The following is an 18,310-nucleotide window of genomic DNA, read 5'->3' as shown; positions in this document are numbered from 1 at the left end:
GCCAAGTCAGTGGGCGTCCTCTTCTTAGTTTCAGCATGGCTGCTTCGATCCTTCTTTTCTTTTGGTCGGTTCTTGTCTGAGGAGGAAAGGTTCAGGGTTGCCCCTAAATACTAGATTTGGGGGCGTTACAGGTAAGTAAAGGTTGGGACAAATGGGTCCCTTTCCTGGGGTGGGTACACCCCTATTACGCCACCCTCCAGTGGGAGGGAGGTATATGCCTTTCTATGGTTGGCTGGGTCCCCCCATCTGCAAGATGGTGGGGACTGAGAGTTTTGCTTCACCTTGCCTACCCCACCTAAGGTGTGGGGTTAACAAAGGTGGGCACATCTCTCTTCCTCACTTGGTTTACCCGCCGATTCTCATGCCCAAGGTGGGGGTCAGATCCGATGGGAGACAGTTGCTGGAAGCAGCAAAGGACTGGGGAAGCTCACAAAGGCGGCAAGACTTTGAAGATTTCCCTTCGTGGACCCTGCCCATTCTGGGGGAGGAGGCTTGGCACCTCTTCCCAGGATATGCATTGTTTCAGACCCCCGAGAGCAGTAGGCTCTCGACCCAGGGGTCAAGAAACATGTCTTGTGGTGGCAGTTGGTGAGCAGCCACTAAGCTACGGCACTAGAGTTAGGTAGTTTTTCAGGGGGCATCTCTAAGATGCCCTCTGAGTGAATTTTTAATTAAATCCCACACTGGCATCAGTGTAGCTTTAATGTGCTGAGAAGTTTGATACCAAACTTCCCAGTTTTTAGCAAAGCCATTATAGTACTTTGGAGTTCGTAATGACAAACTCCCAGCACTTACACTGTCTAAGAATTGACTTAAACACTGTAGGGGTACAGGGCTCATGCACCTGTACCCTGACCACTTGTATAGTGCACCAAGCTAGAGGGGTGGCTGAACTATGCCAGGGCAGTGTGTTGTAGGCAGGGCACACGGGGATGTGTGCCAAGTCGACTCTTCACTTTATTCTGCACCAAAACACACAACCCACAATGGCAGTGTGTGTGTGTGTAAAGGTACAGGGCCTCTAAGGGTGGCACAATAAGGGCTGCAGCCCTTAGAGCCCTTCCCTGGACACAGTGCCATTGGTAGCTATGGTACCATTTACAAGGGGCTGACCTGTGGCCAAAGAGTGCCAATTGGGTTTTGTTTTAATGCAGTTTTAGGGAAAGAACATAGGCACTGGGTATCGGTTTGGCAAAAAGTGGGGGCAACCATGCAAAAAGAGGGCACTTTTTTACAGTAGTGTGGCGATGAGCTTCAGGCAGAAACTGTGTTGAGTGATGTCTAACACCCACTGGTTTGAGGTGACATGTTCTGAGAGAAATAACTCCTAGGCAACACGGTACCTGGCGAAGATCAGGTAATAAACATCCAGACAAAGACTCGGTGTACTGCCAAAATTATTAAAAAAAAATCCATTTTATTCTTTATCTTCAGTTAATTAAAATAGAGAAACCAACATCAAAGGACAAATACCAAAACACTGACATGATAGTCCATAGGATCATGCGTATATGTTAACATTGGTTTACATGGGGGCGTGGCTTGCAGCCGATGAAGATGGCCGCAACCTAGTGCGGCTCCGGAGCCCAGCGCCCGATCCCACCGCTATCCGGCACCCATCCTGGCCGTAAACCGGCGAAACTAACGTGACGGAGCCCCCTGAACACCCGAGGCTCCGGCGATTGAAGAAAGCGCGAGCAGCGCTGCGTCTGGCCCGCCCGGCTGCCTCGCTGCGGGCGCCGGGCCTATTGGCAAAGGAGGCGCCAGGGCCTCGAGTAACAGCCACCTGACCCGCCACAGCGCAAGGAGGGCCGGACCAGAAGCCAGCGGCGTGGACGGCCAGAGCAGGGGCACGCCACGACAGGGTCAGGCATACCGGCGGGAGGCGAGGACCGAGGGCCGGATCCCCCCCGCCATCAACGGCAATCGGCCCGTCTAAAGGGGCCGACTCTGGCCTGACGTGGCGCCATTTCAGCGAGGGAGAAGACGCACTGGGTACAACGGCGCGGTGCCGAAGAGGACTGGGGGCAGTCTGCGGCACAGGGAGCAACCGGCAGCGGGAGGCAGGTGACCCGTCCACAGCGCAGCCCCCGGGAGGGAGATCCCCGGCATCTCCCGGAGTCGAGGGTGGCCGTGCAGCGGACGACGCAGGCCTTGCCTGAGGCTTGACGCTGCAGACGCGGGCGGAACGAGGTGTGCGCCAACTCTCCCGGTAAGGAGCCAACAGGGGGTCAGAGGCCTGCACGCTGCCGGGACAGGAGGAGGGCTGACACGTGGCCCCGTGGTGGCCAGCGACAGTAATTTATGCACCTCCGTGGCGGGCGCCCACCCCCGCTGACCGCCCGTTGCAGGCCACCATGGGGGGGAAGGGCCAGCGTGGGGGAGCACAGGCCAGGCTCGACAAATATGCCTTTCAGAAAGACCGGACTGCCCCCCCCCCCCTGACAAGGCCAAAGAGATCACCCTGGCAGATGTTATGGCCACGCTGACCCAGATGCAAACCTCTATTGGCACGATATCCACAGATGTGACGCTGCTGAGAGTTGACGTCGCCAAAATAAGCACGAGACTGTCCGAGGTCGAAACGACTACCGCAACCCTTACCAAAGACGCAACCGAGAGCAGGTAATGCATACAGTCGCTGGAACGGGTTCAAAAACAGCTTATGGACAAGCTCGATGACCAGGAGGGCAGGTCAAGACGGAACAACGTACGTGTCGTGGGGGTGCCTGAGAGTGAGCGGGGGCCGGCACTGGACCTCTTTGTGGAAAAGCTTATCACGGAGCAGCTGCAGCCACGTGGACTTTCCAAATTTTTCTCGGTCGAAAGGGCGCACCGGGTGCATGGGGGGAGGCCGAGGCCTGGGGCCCCCCCACGCCCGATCCTGGCCCGTATTTTTAACTTCCGAGATAGAGACGCTATCCTTCAGGCGGCGCGTACCGCCCCCCCGCTACGGGTTGACAACTCCACAGTAACCCTCTATCCGGACTACACCGCGACAGTGTCGCGGCAACGCCGAGACTTCATCGCGGTCAAAGCGGAGCTGCGCGCTCGAGAACTTAAATATGCAATGCTTTACCCGGCAAAGCTGCGGGTGGAGGCGGAGGGGCGCACATGGTTCTTTGCCACACCGACGGAGGCCACAGAGTGGCTGGAGGGCTGGCGCCCGGCGGAGGCATCGGGCCGGGCGGGGCGCACCCATCGAAGCCATTCTGCCTCCCCTGAAAAATCTGGAGGACCCTAGACCGCGGGAGACTGTCACTGCGCTACATAGCTGGGCCGCCATGGCGCGAGCGAACTTCAGCAGCGGGAAGGAGGCGGATGCCACATGGGTTTGGACACTCACAGTAGACTCGGACAATGAAGGGGTGTCGCAGTCATGATCTACGAACTTTGCAACATGCTGCTGACCGGTTTCCTGAATGGACACGCACATGGTGCGGGGATCGGACGAGGGGCACTGGGCAGCCATTCCCCCGCACGCAAGTAGAAAGTTATGGGAATTAAGCACTCTGCTAAGTTGGGGTGGCGGGTAGTTTTAAATCCACTGGGCAGGGAGGAGGGAGGGGGGACAGGGGCGTTTTGGGACTGTTGGTTTGTGTCCTGTTCTAGGTTTAGCTACTACACATTGGCAGACTTTGCAACTCAGACCTGTTAGAGATCCAAGGGGAGATGCGCCGAGACGACTACTTTCCACCACCCTACATGGCAAGGGAATCACATAATAACACCTGGGAGGCCACCGTTAGCTCCACGGAGGAACAAACACAGCGACACAGTCCCACACTTAAGATTCTATCATGGAATGTAAACGGGCTGGGAGATAAGATTAAACGAGGGCTGGTCTTACTCCTACAAGAAACGCATCTGGTAGGCTCGACCACGAAAGCACTGGACAGATGGGGTTTTAAGATGGCGATACATTCTGAGTTCACGTCTGGGTCCCGAGGGGTTGGCATATTGGTAAACAAGCGCTTTCCACTGATTCTAATCGACTCCCGTAGGGAGGAGCAGGGCCGGTTCGCGGCGCTCACCTGCCAATGGGAGGGTATAGTGTATAATTTGGTAACTGTGTACATCCCACCGACACTCCACCAGGATACGCTCTGGGCATTAGGGGAATTCCTGCTGACATTACCACCAGGGGAACTCATTATGGGCGGGGATTTCAATGCAACTATAGACCCGCTACGGGACAGGTCATCAGTCAGAGATCACGGTGGCGCCACCCCCAAACTGCGCAAATTCGCGGAGGCACTCGGCCTCATAGACACCTGGAGGGCTCACTGTCCTGAAGACCGACAATACACCTTCCACTCAGGGGCTCACAACACCCTCTCCCGCATAGACTATATCTTCACGTCACCCGCAGGGTTTAGGGGCATGACCGACATTTCCCATCTGCCCAGGGGCATCTCGGATCACTCTCCGGTAATGATCACATTTACACTTTCTACCCCACGTAACCGCAGGATATTCCCAATTCATCCGGGATACCTCAAAATCCCCACAATTCGTAAAGCCCTTCAGGCGACGACCAAACATTATTTCGCTGAAAACAAGGACCCGGAGATAGGCCCTACGACTTTGTGGGAGGCGTACAAAACAGTCATTCGTGGAGAAGCAATCTCAATGATTACAGACTATAAGAGGACCCAGCAGCTTGAGGTGCTTAGGCTCGAGCAGGGGGTGAGAGAGGCGGAGGCCAACCACGCCACGCACATCGATGATGACACCGCGCATAATGCCCATATGGCGCGGCAGGAATATCGCTCCTATCTTTGGGAAGCCGCACGAGCCAAACAGACGGCTGCACGGCATACTGTTTACGAGCTGGGTGACAAGGCGGGCAAACTGCTGGCCTGGCTTGAGAGGCGGGAACGGGCGGCGCATTGGGTGGCGCGGATCAGGCTAGATTCGGGTGACTACATGTCGGAGCCGCGGCAAATCGTAGAGGCCCTGGCGGCTCACTACAAGAAAGTCTATACACCGGAGGCCTCGTCCACGGTGGCGGAAAAGGAGGCCTTCCTCCGGGACATCGCGATGCCACGGCTGGCCCCGTCGGAAGTAGAAGCCCTAGAGGCGGACCTGAAGGCGGAAGAGCTCACGTTAGCAATATTCGCTCTCCGTGCCGGGAAGGCGATGGGCCCAAATGGAATTCCGGTGGAATTCTATAAGTCGAACGCTGCCCACGTAGTCCCGCATCTACTGGCCATGTACAACGACAGCCTGTCGACAGGGATACTCCCCCCGGACCAGAGAGTGGCTACCATAGTGGCGATTCCGAAGCCTACCAAACCAGCGCATGAGTGCGCTTCCTATCGCCCAATGTCTCTTCTGTGATCTTAACCTGACACAACACATCCACACCGAGACCCACCAGAAGGGCCACAGCCTCGACCAAATCTGGTCTCTGAACCTGCCCCTATCTGTATTAGACATAAAACCCTGTTGCTGGTCCGATCACCACAGCATAAGTTTCTCTTTCCAGCTAGATAAGACAACCCACTTTAAACTACAATCCAGTAAAACCATCAGGAAATGGTCCTCCATGGATATGCCAGCCTTTCTAAACTTCTTGGGTAACTCCCCCCCCCTCGACAGCAACAATGTGGATGAGGCCGATAGCCGGCTCAATGAATGGCTCACTGAAGCGATTAACATCTATGCTCCCCTCACGCATCTCAGCTGCTCAAGGAGCCCGGATGCACATAAATGGTTTACACCCGAACTAAAAACACTGAAATTAGAAGTGAGGCAAAAGGAAAGAACCTGGCGCTCCCAGTACTGTCCACTGGCCAAGGCCGCATACTGCTCAGCCAGGAAGACATACCAAAAAACTCTACAGAACCATAAAACAACCTACTATTCATCTAAAGTCCTCAACTCTACCAACAAGTCAAAAGAAATTTTCAGGATTGTGAACGACCTTTGCAACGACGATAGAACTTCCCCCCCGGTAGTTCCCTCACAAGCGTTATGCAACTCCCTGAACGACTTTTTCCGTGATAAGATCCTAACGATTAAGCAGAACATCTCCACACTCCCATCATCCGCCCCAGTGGATGACATCTATTTCAATCCCTCAACTTTACATTCCTATCCCCTTATTGATTTGAAAACTTTCTTGACATTATTGTCTAGAGTCAAATCAGGATCCCCTACGGATGTCTGCCCCCCCCATATCATGAAAGAAATTGGTCGAGCTATGCCCAACAGCATGATATCCCTACTCAACGACTCTCTCACGTCAGGGACAGTACCTAGCAGCTTCAAACAGGCCTTACTGATTCCCCTCACCAAGAAGCCTGGCATCGACCCGCTCGACCTTACGAACTATCGGCCCATATCTTTGCTACCTTTTCTATCGAAAATGCTGGAGGCGCACGTCACCAACTGCCTCTCTAACTTCGTGGAGGAAACAGAATATCTCCAACCCAACCAAGCAGGCTTCCGACCTGGTCACTCCACTGAGGCAGTAATATTGGCAGTCCAGAACACCTTGAGGTCCAACGCTGATAACAACCTTCATCAAGCCTTAGTACTTCTCGACTTGTCCGCGGCATTCGACACGGTTGACTATTCCATTCTGGTCAACCGTGTCGAACAGGCGGGTCTCAGAGACTCTGCCCTAGCCTGGCTAAAATCGTTCATCTCCGAACGCACCCAATCGGTTCGCTTAGGCTCCTTTTCTGCCGCCAAGGTCAAGTCTTTCTGTGGGGTGCCCCAGGGCTCCTCACTATCCCCCTTGTTGTTCAACCTGTACATGCGGCCCCTCCTCTTTGCCCTGAGTAAGCACAAAGTCACTGTATATAACTATGCAGATGACTTACAGCTTATCTTTGTTCTCAATTCCCCTAACGCGGTGGAGGACTTCCAAGCCACCATGACCCTAATCCAGAGCTGGATGTCCTCAAATCACCTCAAGTTAAACCCAGGGAAAACTGAGTTGATTCTGCCCGGCAAGAGCGAAATCAGTTGGAGCCCTAACTTCTGGCCGTCGGACATGGGTCTTCCCCCTAAGAAATCTTCCACTGTAAAAAGCCTGGGGATAACCATCAACGGGGACCTCTCGCTAAAATCCCAAATTGGTACCGTGGTCTCCTCTGGATTTTTCCAACTAAGGAAAATCAGGAAAATCGCCCATTTCCTCACTCCCTCCGCCTTAATCCAGGTAGTCATGGCCTTAGTCCTCTCCCACATTGACTTTTCTAATAGCCTATACCTAGGCCTACCTGCAGGACAACTCAAAAGACTACAGTACCTGCAGAATCAGGCCGCTAGGCTGATCTGCAAAGTACCCAAATGGGAACCTATCAAACCAGGCCTGGAGAGTTTGCACTGGCTACCTGTGGCTCAAAGAGCCGAATTCAAAGCCGGGTGCATTATCTTTAAGGCTCTGCAAGGCAAGGGACCCCTATTTATCAGACAGCTGATCGGTAGATATGTCCCCTCACGGAACCTAAGATCCGCCCACAAAGACCTTTTAGAAGTTCCTCGTTTCAAGAAAAAACGACAAGGCGGCAGCAGCTTCCACTTCCTGGCAGCCACCCTATGGAACTCTTTACCACTAGCCCTCAGACAGAGTAAAGACCTCCTTGCCTTTAGAAAGGCTTTTAAAACTCACCTCTTCACAAAAGCTTATCCGAAATAACTCTTCCGGCAGACTCACCTCTTGTTATGTTTTTTATCTTACCAGCGCCAAGAAGCCCTTGGGCGTACGCGCGCTTTATAAATTTTTAATAACATAACATAACATAACAATGTCATTGCTGAATGCTGAGGCAAAGATTCTGGCAAAGGTGCTGGCGACAAGGCTGCAGCCCTATCTCACGACCCTAATACACCTGGACCAATCGGGATTTATGCCACGCCGGAATACCGCCTTAAATATACGACGGCTCCACGGGATTCTTGCGCGCCGCACCTCGATAGAGGAGGACGCGGCCATCCTCTCGCTGGATGCGCGGATGGCGTTCGACCGGGTGGAATGGCCGTTCCTCTTCACTGTCCTTCGCCACGTGGGACTCGGCCCCAAGATATGCGCGTGGATTCAGCTTTTGTACACCGCGCCACTGGCACAGGTTGTGGTCAATGGCCATATCTCAGACCCCTTTCCGTTGGGGCGGGGGACGTGGCAGGGCTGCCCTCTTTCCCCGCTCCTTTTTGCTTTGGCTCTAGAGCCACTTGCGGCCTGGCTGCGGCAGGACCCGGTGATCCGGGGACTAAGGTGGACAATGGGGTGGGAGGATCGCATTTCCCTCTATGCTGACGACATCCTGTTATACTTGGCCTCCCCTGCGCGCTCGATCGCTTGTCTCCTGGATATATGTGCGTCGTACGGGAGGGTATCTGGCTACGAGATTAACTGGGAAAAGTCCATTGTCTACATGCTCCGCGGCTCCCCACCTCGGCTCCCGCGGGGTTGTGAGATTCGGGTGGTGACGGACGGGTTCAAATATCTGGGCATTTATGTGACAGCTGACAGGGAACGTTTTGTAGCTGAAAATCTAACGAAGCCACTGCATCGGTTTCGTAGCGATGTCAAACATTGGCACTCCTTGCCCTTGACACTGCTGGGGAGGGCCTCCCTCTTCAAGATGATGGCTCTCCCTAGATTTTTTTATGTACTCCAAAATACCCCCTTCCCGGTGCCACCAACGTATTTCGCCGCCGTCAATGCGGAAGTCACCAGCCTACTATGGGAGGACAAGACGCCGAGGATAGCACTCCACAAGCTCACCAGGGGGTGGTAGAAGGGTGGGATAGCCCTCCCAGACATACGACTGTACTATTGGGCATCGCAGCTTACGATGATCAACCAGTGGTTGCATGTGCCAGGGGATGACCCGGCATATCGTATGGATCGGCACCTGCTGGGGGCTGAAGGGGTCATGGGAGCGCTCTACAATCACAAGAGGGGCCACTGCCCCCCAGGCCCCACGACACATACCCTCCGGCTATGGTTTGCGGCGCAGCGAGCCCTGGGCTGGGCTGGGAAAATAACCCAAGCTACTCCGTTGTGGGAGGCGAAATAGTTGGGGGTACTGCGCACTACCAAGGGGTTCCATCAATGGGATCTAATTGGCATCTTCAGGGTGGGTGACCTTTGGAAGAAGGGAGAAATGGTCACATTTACCCAACTACAAGCAGATTTCGACCTGGCTGCCACCGAAGGGTTCAGATACATGCAAATCCGTCACGCACTCCAGGCGGCAGTCCCGCCCGGGACCCGACTTCCGGAGTCGTCGCCACTGGAGGACCGGCTCCTCGCAGAACACCTGACACAGAGGGCGACCTCCCTAACATACCGAAAACTGATAAACAACCGGCCAGATCCATTTGCAGCTCTTAAAAACCGATGGGAGGCCGAGCTGGGGGAATTCGACGAAACGGACTGGCAGGCGGCGCTTTCCTCCCCTAGGGAGGTGGGCGTCTCATCCAGACTGCGTCTGGTCCAACTTAAAATTCTGCACCGCACATACTACATTCGTACACTGCTGTTTAAACTTAACCGAACGGACTCCCCGCTATGTCTTAGGCAGTGTGGGATGGAGGGAACCCTTATACATACCCTGTGGGAATGCCCGGCCATAACTCTGTACTGGAAGGGAATTCTGCGCACACTCTCCCAAGTGACCAGGGTCCCAACCCTCCCGGAGCCACGGAGATGTCTCCTCAGTGTCTGGGAACCGACTGATCACAACAAGGTCACGCAACTCTGGGTAACACTGGGACTTATGCTGGCGAAACGCAATATAGCCCAAAAATGGGGCCCAGTGGTCCCGGGACATGGACTCCACAATGGTGGTCGAAAAAACTGTCTATCAGCCTCATGCATCAAGCCAAAATCCAGTCGGTAAAATACCGATTCACTAATAGCTCCCGGTATTGAGTTAAAAATACCCAATCCCAATGCATCAACCCAAAAGCAAAAATCGCTATTTAAGGAATCCTTAAATAGCGATTCCTTAAATAGCGATAGCATTTAAGGAATCCCAAATAGAGATTCCTTAATTTAAGGAATCTCAATTTGGGATTCCTTAAATGCAATGCATGAAAGTTAAAAAATTAGCGAATTCGCTAATAGGGGGAGCAAATTACCATGAAGATAAACTGCATGGTAATTTGCTAAAAGTTTGAAAAATGCACTTTTGTGCATTTTTCAAAGTTTCATGTTGCGCACACACATGCCCTTAGAGCATGTGTGTGTGCAACATATGTGCACATATCAATTTCAGGGGTGCAATAGGGTGTCATTTTGACACCCTTGCACCCTTGAAATTGCATGAGCAATTTGCGAGAACCTACTGGTACTCGCTATTTGCTCATGCAATCTCCAATTCATTCCTATGGGCCTGGAGGCCCATAGGAATGATTGGGATGGCATTCCTTAATTGCTACTCGCAATTTGCTAGTAGCAATTAAGGAAAGTTAAGGAATCGCTATTTGAATAGCGATTCCTACATGCATAGCCTTTTGCTATTCCTTATTAGCGATTCCTTATTTTTCGCTAATAAGGAATCGCAAATGGCATTGTTGATGCATGTGCCCCTATCTTCACAGAGGCTGCCCCAAAAAATGGACCCGGGTATGGGGTGGATGGAATGCCTATAGAGGAAATATATGTGAACCCCCGAGCGACACCTCAGACTCAGACTTCAGTGACCACGATTAGACGATATATAATTGGTCGGTGCAATGTGATAAAAACTGTCTTGCGAAGCCAAAAGGAGCTCACTGCTTTTCACAATGTTATGAATGTTTCATTGCACTCTCACTGGTCATTTATTCTATGGAACCTGATGCCAATGTGTACTGTTTTATGTTCAAACTTCAATAAAAATATTTTTTAAAAAAACCATTGGTTTACATACAAACAACTTTTTGTTGTAGAAAACATATAAAAAAATACATAGACAAACATAAAGGGTGGCTAGATCTAAGTAGATGGAGATGTAAATCTCTATGCGCGTTTCGGCGTGACAAGAACGCCTTCTTCAGGAGAAGCCACTTGGATTTCTAGGAACAACAAATTATGAGAACCTTGACGAGAGTGGTCCACAATAATAAAAACGGAGCAAGAAACTGTCAATAGTATTGTGTGGCCCGATCAAGGATATATGAAAGGGTCCAACAAAGGGTAGGTAGCGATATCCCTTATATGTATCTGAATTAGATCAGTTCTCAAGAACGGAGAACATTATTCCAACCAAAAAGACGCTTGAGCCCAAGTCGTCTGCACAACGAGAATAATATATGGAATATTGAAGCCAAAGTAGGTAAAATCAGGTCTGGAATCAGGCAGGAATTTTATATAAAATTGGTGTATATGGCATGTATCGTGTGTGAACTGAGTAAGTAAAGGGCGGTAGATGATCAAGGGTAGATGCATGTTCATAAAATTGATGAAGTCACAGCACGACCGGATGCGCGTCGTTTTAGTGCATACGGACAGCATTGAAACCTATAATCTATAATCTGACAAAGAACAGTATCCTTCTCACCTGCTAGGGTAAGTAGGTGTTGTAATACATACCTTCATGCATGCTGTTTTGCAAATGGTTGACAATAGCTGCTAAAATAGTTGAGAGGCTCATCACCTGTGAACACTGAGCCAGGCCCAAGGAGAAGAGCTCATTCCAGCAGGCACGAACAAGACTTGTATTGCAATCCTGACTGCAAAGGAACAGAATAATACTAAGTAATTTCACAGGCTTGGCTCTATGTACTTAATAAAAGAAGGACTATGAAGACATACCAGAAATGTAATCTGTTGAGGACAAGTTGCTTAAGGTTGATAAGAGCACTAAGCAACCGACATTGTTGTATACTGAGACAAGTCAGTCTCATGTCTTGTGTCAATGTCTTGAGGTGCCCCTTTACAAGTTACTAGGCTGGGAATGTGCTGCGAGTTTGGAGCGTGAGTATTCTCTATGTGTTAGTAGAAGGACAGTGGCCTATGACGGTGTCTCATCCGCAGCTTGTTTACTTACATTTGTAACGTTAAGTTAAGAGTAGCTCATGCAAAGAGGATAATAAAAAGGCTCAGTAATTGTGGGCTCCATCACTACATGCAATCTTTGAAGCAACATTACTAAGATGCTATGGTACAGTACAGCTAAAAGAAAACTAGATATATTGTATTCAACATTTTATCATCAGTAACTTCCTAAAGGCAGCAAAAATGTGCATTTTACACAAATATAAATGTTACTTACTTTTAAAAATATTTTTCCGCATGCTGATTTTCTTCAAGGTCACAAGTTCTGCATGTCACCTGACATCATAAGTAAGAGCCCGAATTAATCTTTCTTCGCATTTTTGCCTCACCCTACATAAGGCAACATTAACCCAGTCTATTTTCTACTGATGTGAAGAAGGTAAATGTTACTCATGTGTAATGCTACTTCTGCATCGTAGATGTTCTTACTGAAGTCATTATTGTAGAATAGGTCTGCCTATGTGCGAGGTCCCCGAAACGCTTATGTATTCATATTCTTCTGATTTTGGAGGCAGCCACCTCAATGCTAAACAGTCTGGTGACAGCTCCATAAATCTGTGACAGGCCAACTATTTTGTTTCTCAAACTTCTTTTTTATTTAATTTTCCATAGGTCACAAACAATGCTTTCCAACATTCTCTGCTATTTCCTCCTTAGTTCTACAGAAAATACAGTTGCAAGATTGACATGGGAATGATGCGGTGCCTACATTTTCAACACATATGAACACTTATACTAACATAACAAGATAATGATTGTTGCCCCAATTCCCCCCTCCCACAATCTACCCTCACCACTGACAAAGTAAAAGGAAAAAAGAAAAAGAATACTAAAAGACAATGTATAAGTACAGACATGTGGGACTGAGTACGAATAGTTAAATCTAGTCTCGGGCTCTGTGGGATGTGGAAAAAAGCGAGGTCAGCAAAGTGACCGAAGGCACTGCGTCAGAGATCAGAACTGGGAGAGGTGCAATGCCCTTGTGGTCGGGGGCAAGCCACCAAAGGCAGGCCCCATGAGAGGTAGGTTATTAGTGGGCCCCAGCAGTATCCAAAAGTTTTTCAAATCATCCCTAAATATCTCTGCCATTCTCGCCATCGTCAGTGCCCTCCAAATGCGGGCGTGCCATTGTGTCATTGCTCGGGCCTCGCGTTTCTTTCATGTAGCTGCGATCATGAGTTTGCCTGCTCCAAGGCAGATCCACAGTATAGCTCTATCACCTTTAGTTTGATACTGCAAATCTTTGTCTCGCAGGCCCAGTATCGAAAATTCGGGAGAGTCGGGGATTGGGTATCCCAGTATGTCCCTAATTTGTGGCAAGATTTCTGTCTAATAGGGACGGATCCTCGGGCAGTCCCACCAGATGTGCCGGAAGTCGCCCAAGAGCCCACATCCCCTCCAACAGAAATCTGAGGTGGTAGGGTATATTTTATTTTTTTACCTAGTGGGGCAGAGATACCAGTCGATACCTCGTTCTCATAGAGTGATTGCATTTAACCATATCTCTCCAAAGTGTTGTCCATTGCCCCATCTTCCATAAGATGTGTTCCCAGAAGCTTATGTCGCATGGGCGTGGACAGTGTAAAGTGTCTAGCAGCAAGGGGTATAAGAAAGTGGTGCCCAGACTTCAGGCAGTATCTCCCAGAGCTTCAGCTGGAGATAACAAAAGTGTTCTTTGCTGGGGAGTTGGAAATTCCTCTGGCAATTCTCAAAGGTTAAGATGTCACAGTTGTGGAATAGATCCGACAGAGTTAAACACCCACCCTCCTGCCATGCATCGAACGGACCTGGTGCCAAAACCAAAACCATGGGGGGTTAAAATGTATAGGGGTGTGTGGAGAGAGGAACGTGGTCCACTCTACGTTTGAGCACTCCATCCCATGTTTTAAGCATTGTACTCATGGAGGTGCTTAAATAGGCATTTGGGGTCGGTGTTCCTTGGGTTTCTAGAGCACATCCTACAAAGTTCTGCCAACTAGCGCTCTATCCATGTGCAGCCAGTGCTTGTCCAATTCTGTCAACGACCATTCAGTGATAATTCTCATCTGGGCTGCCTTGTAGTATAGAGCAAAGTCGGGCAGGGCCAGCCCCCCCTTCGCTTTAGATCATCTTAATAGGTTATAGGATAACCAAGCCCTACCCTTTTGCCAGATAAAGTGGGTAATAAGTGTTTGCAAGGCTGGGAGGAACTCTTGATCTAAGTGTATGGGTAAGGCCTGAAATAGGTATAGCAATTCCGGGAGTACTGTCATTTTGATTGCCTGTATACGTCCTATCCAGGAGATGTATAGGGGTGCCCATCTGTTTAAGTCAGTTTTTAATTGTTGCAGGAGGGGAGGGTAATGCGTCCGGAACAACCCTTCCAGATTGGGAGTGATCTTTACCCCTAGGTAAATGAGGTCGTGTTTTGCCCATTGAAATGGGGCCGCTGCCACCAACGTGGTCATGTCGGTGTTCAAAAGAGTGAGGTTCAGCAAGGAGGACTTAAATAAGTTGACATGGAAACCTGCTATACCCTCGAAGGATTGAAGTTCCTTGTGCAGGGCCGTCAGCGAGGACTCTGGGGTCACGAGTCTTTAGTACATCATTGGCAAACAATGAGATGTTGTGCTCTACTGACCCGAACCATATGCCCTTGATCTCTGGTGTCACCCTGATTCTTGCAGCCAGCGGTTTAATACAGAGTACCAATAGGAGTGGAGACAACGGACACCTCTTCCGTGTCCCTCTGCTCAGAGAAGTGATCTGAGCAAACCCCATTTACCTGCACCCCGATTGGGTGTAGTTGGCCCGTATCATTGCAATGAAAAAGTCTTGCAGATGCCATATCTTTTGAGCTTGCTAAAGAGGAAGGGTCAGTCCACCTTGTTGAATGCCTTCTCGGCATCGAGTTCCACAAAGATTGCTAGTATTTGTCTTTTGGAGGCCTTTTCAATCAGGTGAAGAATCTTCCTGATGTTGTCATGGGTGTGCCTACCTTTTATGAAGACTGGTCGGGTGGTTCAATCCCGGCATCAGGTCGTCAAGCCTTTTGGCCAAGATTTTAGAATAAAATTAAGCGTCCAGATGAAGTATTGCTATCGGTCTGTATGAGCTTCACATATGGGGGTCCTTCCTTGCTTTTGGTATCACAGTTGTTAGTGCGTCGTTCATAGATGGAGTAACCATTGCCTCCATCGCTATATATTTACAAAGGTGAGTTAAAATGGGGTATTATGTCCGAACAAGGCAGCCCACGCAATGAAATTGGTTTTATTCATTTGTTTACGTACCTCTGTTCGGCTGTATGCCGTAGTTTACTACCACCCCACCCTTCTCCTCCCCCGCCCCGCCCCACAGCACTCTCTCCACAAGTAGCTACTCCTTCTTGGAGAAACTACCTGTGGGCGCTCTATGTGGGTGTGAGCTGTCTAAGTCAGAATGCCACGTCAGGTTGAAATCCCCCATCAATATTATCGGTCCATCGGCATACCCCCCTACCATTTCCATGAGGGAATCAATGAAAGCAAGTTGACCCGTATTGGGCGAATATGCTGTCACAAGGTACACATCTTACTCTTCAAGCGGCCATTTACCATCACTAGCATCCCTTCTTTGTCAGTTCTGTACCATTCGGGCTGACATTGTGGTAGAGTGAAATACCAACACTACCAGTTTTTGCTGTTTTTGGGTCTTAACCTATGGTCCGCCGACCGTTAAAGAGGAGTTTCTTGCAAGGCTTTTCCATCAAACGTTTGATCAAGCAAGTACTTCTACACTTTTTGACATTTAAGAGGAGAGTTCAGACCTCTCACATTCCATGACAGGGTTGTAGTCATCATGACAACGATTCCTACCCCTCTCCCACCTGTTCACGTCCCCCTCTCAATTCCCATCCTTCGTTTTCAATCACCCGCCCAATCTTCCCTTTCCCCATTGCAGAGCTGATTTGGCAGTGTCTCACAGCTGCACTCATCCCCGAGAGCTTCTCCAGTAGTATACTCAAAGGCCACCCCTCCATCCCACATATAATACAGACAAAGATGACAAAACAAAAAAAACACAGGAGCAACAAGTCCCCTTCGCACATTCCAAACCTGTTGAATGAACATTGGCGTGGCCAAGTCGGTCAGAGCCCGCCACCACAGCCTTCATAGCATGTCTATGCTGGAGTACAACAAACTGCAGTAGAAAATAAGCATAGGAGTAGACCAGATCAGCGATCTTTGGACTCAGCTCATGGAATTTCATCACGGTTAGCCCTTGTTTGGCATATGTCAACCAGTAAAGCCTCTTGTTCTATTCATAACCATTATGTTGGCCTTGTGAGGCAAAAGTCCAGGAGTGCATGTGTTGTGCAAAATTTCTCCAGGTTCTTCGAGCGTCACTGGGAGAGCCACTGTTTTTCCTTCTCAGATCTCGCAATTGACCCATCCGGCAACTCTGTGGTGTCCCCTAAACATTGTGTGTCCGTTTGTGGGAGTCCCAAGAGCTCCAATGCTTCCGTGAGGTCTGTGATGTGTTGTGGCTTATTGAGGTGTTCAAAAGCTAGGCCAAAGGGATATGTCCAGTGGTACCGGACATGCTCTTGTCACAGCTTCTCTGTCACCTGTCTAGCCACTGTGTTATGTTAATAAATTTTTATAAGGCGCAACAGCTACCCAAAAGGGTTTCCCGGCGCCCGCCAGAGAGGAACAGAGAGGTCAGAAGTTACTGATTGAACAACCATGTTTTTAGTGACTTGCGAAAATGCACATAAGAAGTTTCCTTGTGGAGAGCCAAAGGCTGGAGCAACGTCCTGGTACAGGGAGCAGGTGAAGCCCTGAAACTTTGTGTCCTTTTTACTTGCGGTCTGAAGGATGGATTCCTTAACTTTAAGGGAATGTAGCTTTGCTAGAACATCTCAGGTGTGTTTTCGGGCCCCCCGGCATCAGTCTACCCACCCGGTGAACCCTCTCCATCGAAATCTTGAGCTGTTCATCACCGAGGATTTCGGCGAAGAGGCCCACAATGAATGCTTCCAGTTCCAGAACTTCCACTCCCTCCTCCAGGTCTCGGATCTGGATGCTATCACATCAGACCCTATTTCAAGTCCTCCCTTTTTTAATAACGCCATCTGCAACTGGGTCCGCAGCTCCTGTGTAGTCTCGCTCAATTCTTTTGTGCATTTTTCCAGTTCAAGAGACTTGCTATTCAGGTCTAGGACCCTAGACCCCACGGAGTCCACTTCTTGTTGGAGGGACGTCAGCCATGTATTTAAGTCTACTCAGTTCCTCAAAGGATGCCACTATATCAGTCTTAAGTTCCGTCCGGAGTTCTGCTTTAAAGTTCTTCAGTGAGTAGAGCAGGTCTTCTTTAGTGAGCACCATCGTCCCCTCAATCGCTGGGGACTCCTGATGGTCCCTCCTCTCAGTTACGGTGAAGTAGCTGGACACCCTGTTCATTATCTTTTTTGGTGGCATAAAGGCTACGTATTCTTCAGGTGGTGGTGGTGGGTCCAGGGTCTCCCCACCCCAAGCGAGCCCACCACGTGCAATCCTCAATGCCCCGCTGATTTTAATGGGACAGTGGCACCCATGGGGCTGGCCACCCACCACTCCCTATTGTGGCACTTGTGCCCAAGGGCCGCGGCTCTGTCTGTTCGATTAGAATAAGAGGGTTCAGGGTCCACTCCTCGGGGCGCTCTGTACACCGAACCCGGGGTGATCAGTACTCATACAGATACCCCAACAGATCGATTCCGTGGTGAGATCGTCGGATCGTCGGAACACACAGTGTGTCTCCGGCTACACTGCCTAAGTCCCATCCAGCGTCATGTTAGGGTTCAAGCAAGGTAGGCATTACTCTCTTTTGGCCTCCAAAGAGCCCCAGCCGGCCAGTAACTATTCCTGCCTGTGCTATAACCCGAGGGGAGCAGTGCTGTTCCCTTTGTTCAACGGTCATCCATGTCACACATGGGCCGCCATGACAGGGTCAAGAAATCGCTGGTTGGCCTTAATTCTGCCCCCTACCTCTTCCCGCGATGAGGCTACCGGGATCTCCCGGGCTCAGGATCAGGGCACTGCTCCGCACTAGGTCACTTCCTCACCGTCCTGACTCCTTCAGAAGCACAGCGGGAGGGCGGATGACTTCAACTGCCAGCTGCGAGGGCTCTTGCCGCCGGTAGAATTGATAGTCCATGCCTCTCTTCCACGAGTGGGCCCCGCTGTGTCTGCCTCCCAGTCGTCGCTCTCACCCCTCCGACGGCTGTTGAGAAGCCTGGGGATCTCCCATTGACAGGGTCTGTCTTTAGGGCCTGGGAGTCACCATATTGCGTGGCTCCGCCCA

General features: G+C 50.4%; 1 protein-coding gene across 1 annotated transcript in view; it reads right to left on the bottom strand.

The window, feature by feature from the left end:
* The window catches only part of NR2C2 (nuclear receptor subfamily 2 group C member 2), a 324,390-nt gene that overhangs the window by 67,574 nt on the left and 238,506 nt on the right, over positions 1–18,310 (bottom strand). The window contains exon 11 of the mRNA XM_085624453.1: positions 11,540–11,679. Coding sequence (XP_085480579.1) covers positions 11,540–11,679 — 140 coding nt within the window. The remainder of the gene's footprint in view (positions 1–11,539; positions 11,680–18,310) is intronic.

The sequence above is a fragment of the Triturus cristatus genome, chromosome 9, assembly GCF_964204655.1.
Source record: "Triturus cristatus chromosome 9, aTriCri1.1, whole genome shotgun sequence".
Classification (NCBI taxonomy): domain Eukaryota; kingdom Metazoa; phylum Chordata; class Amphibia; order Caudata; family Salamandridae; genus Triturus; species Triturus cristatus.
This window is presented reverse-complemented; position numbering and strand designations above follow the sequence as displayed.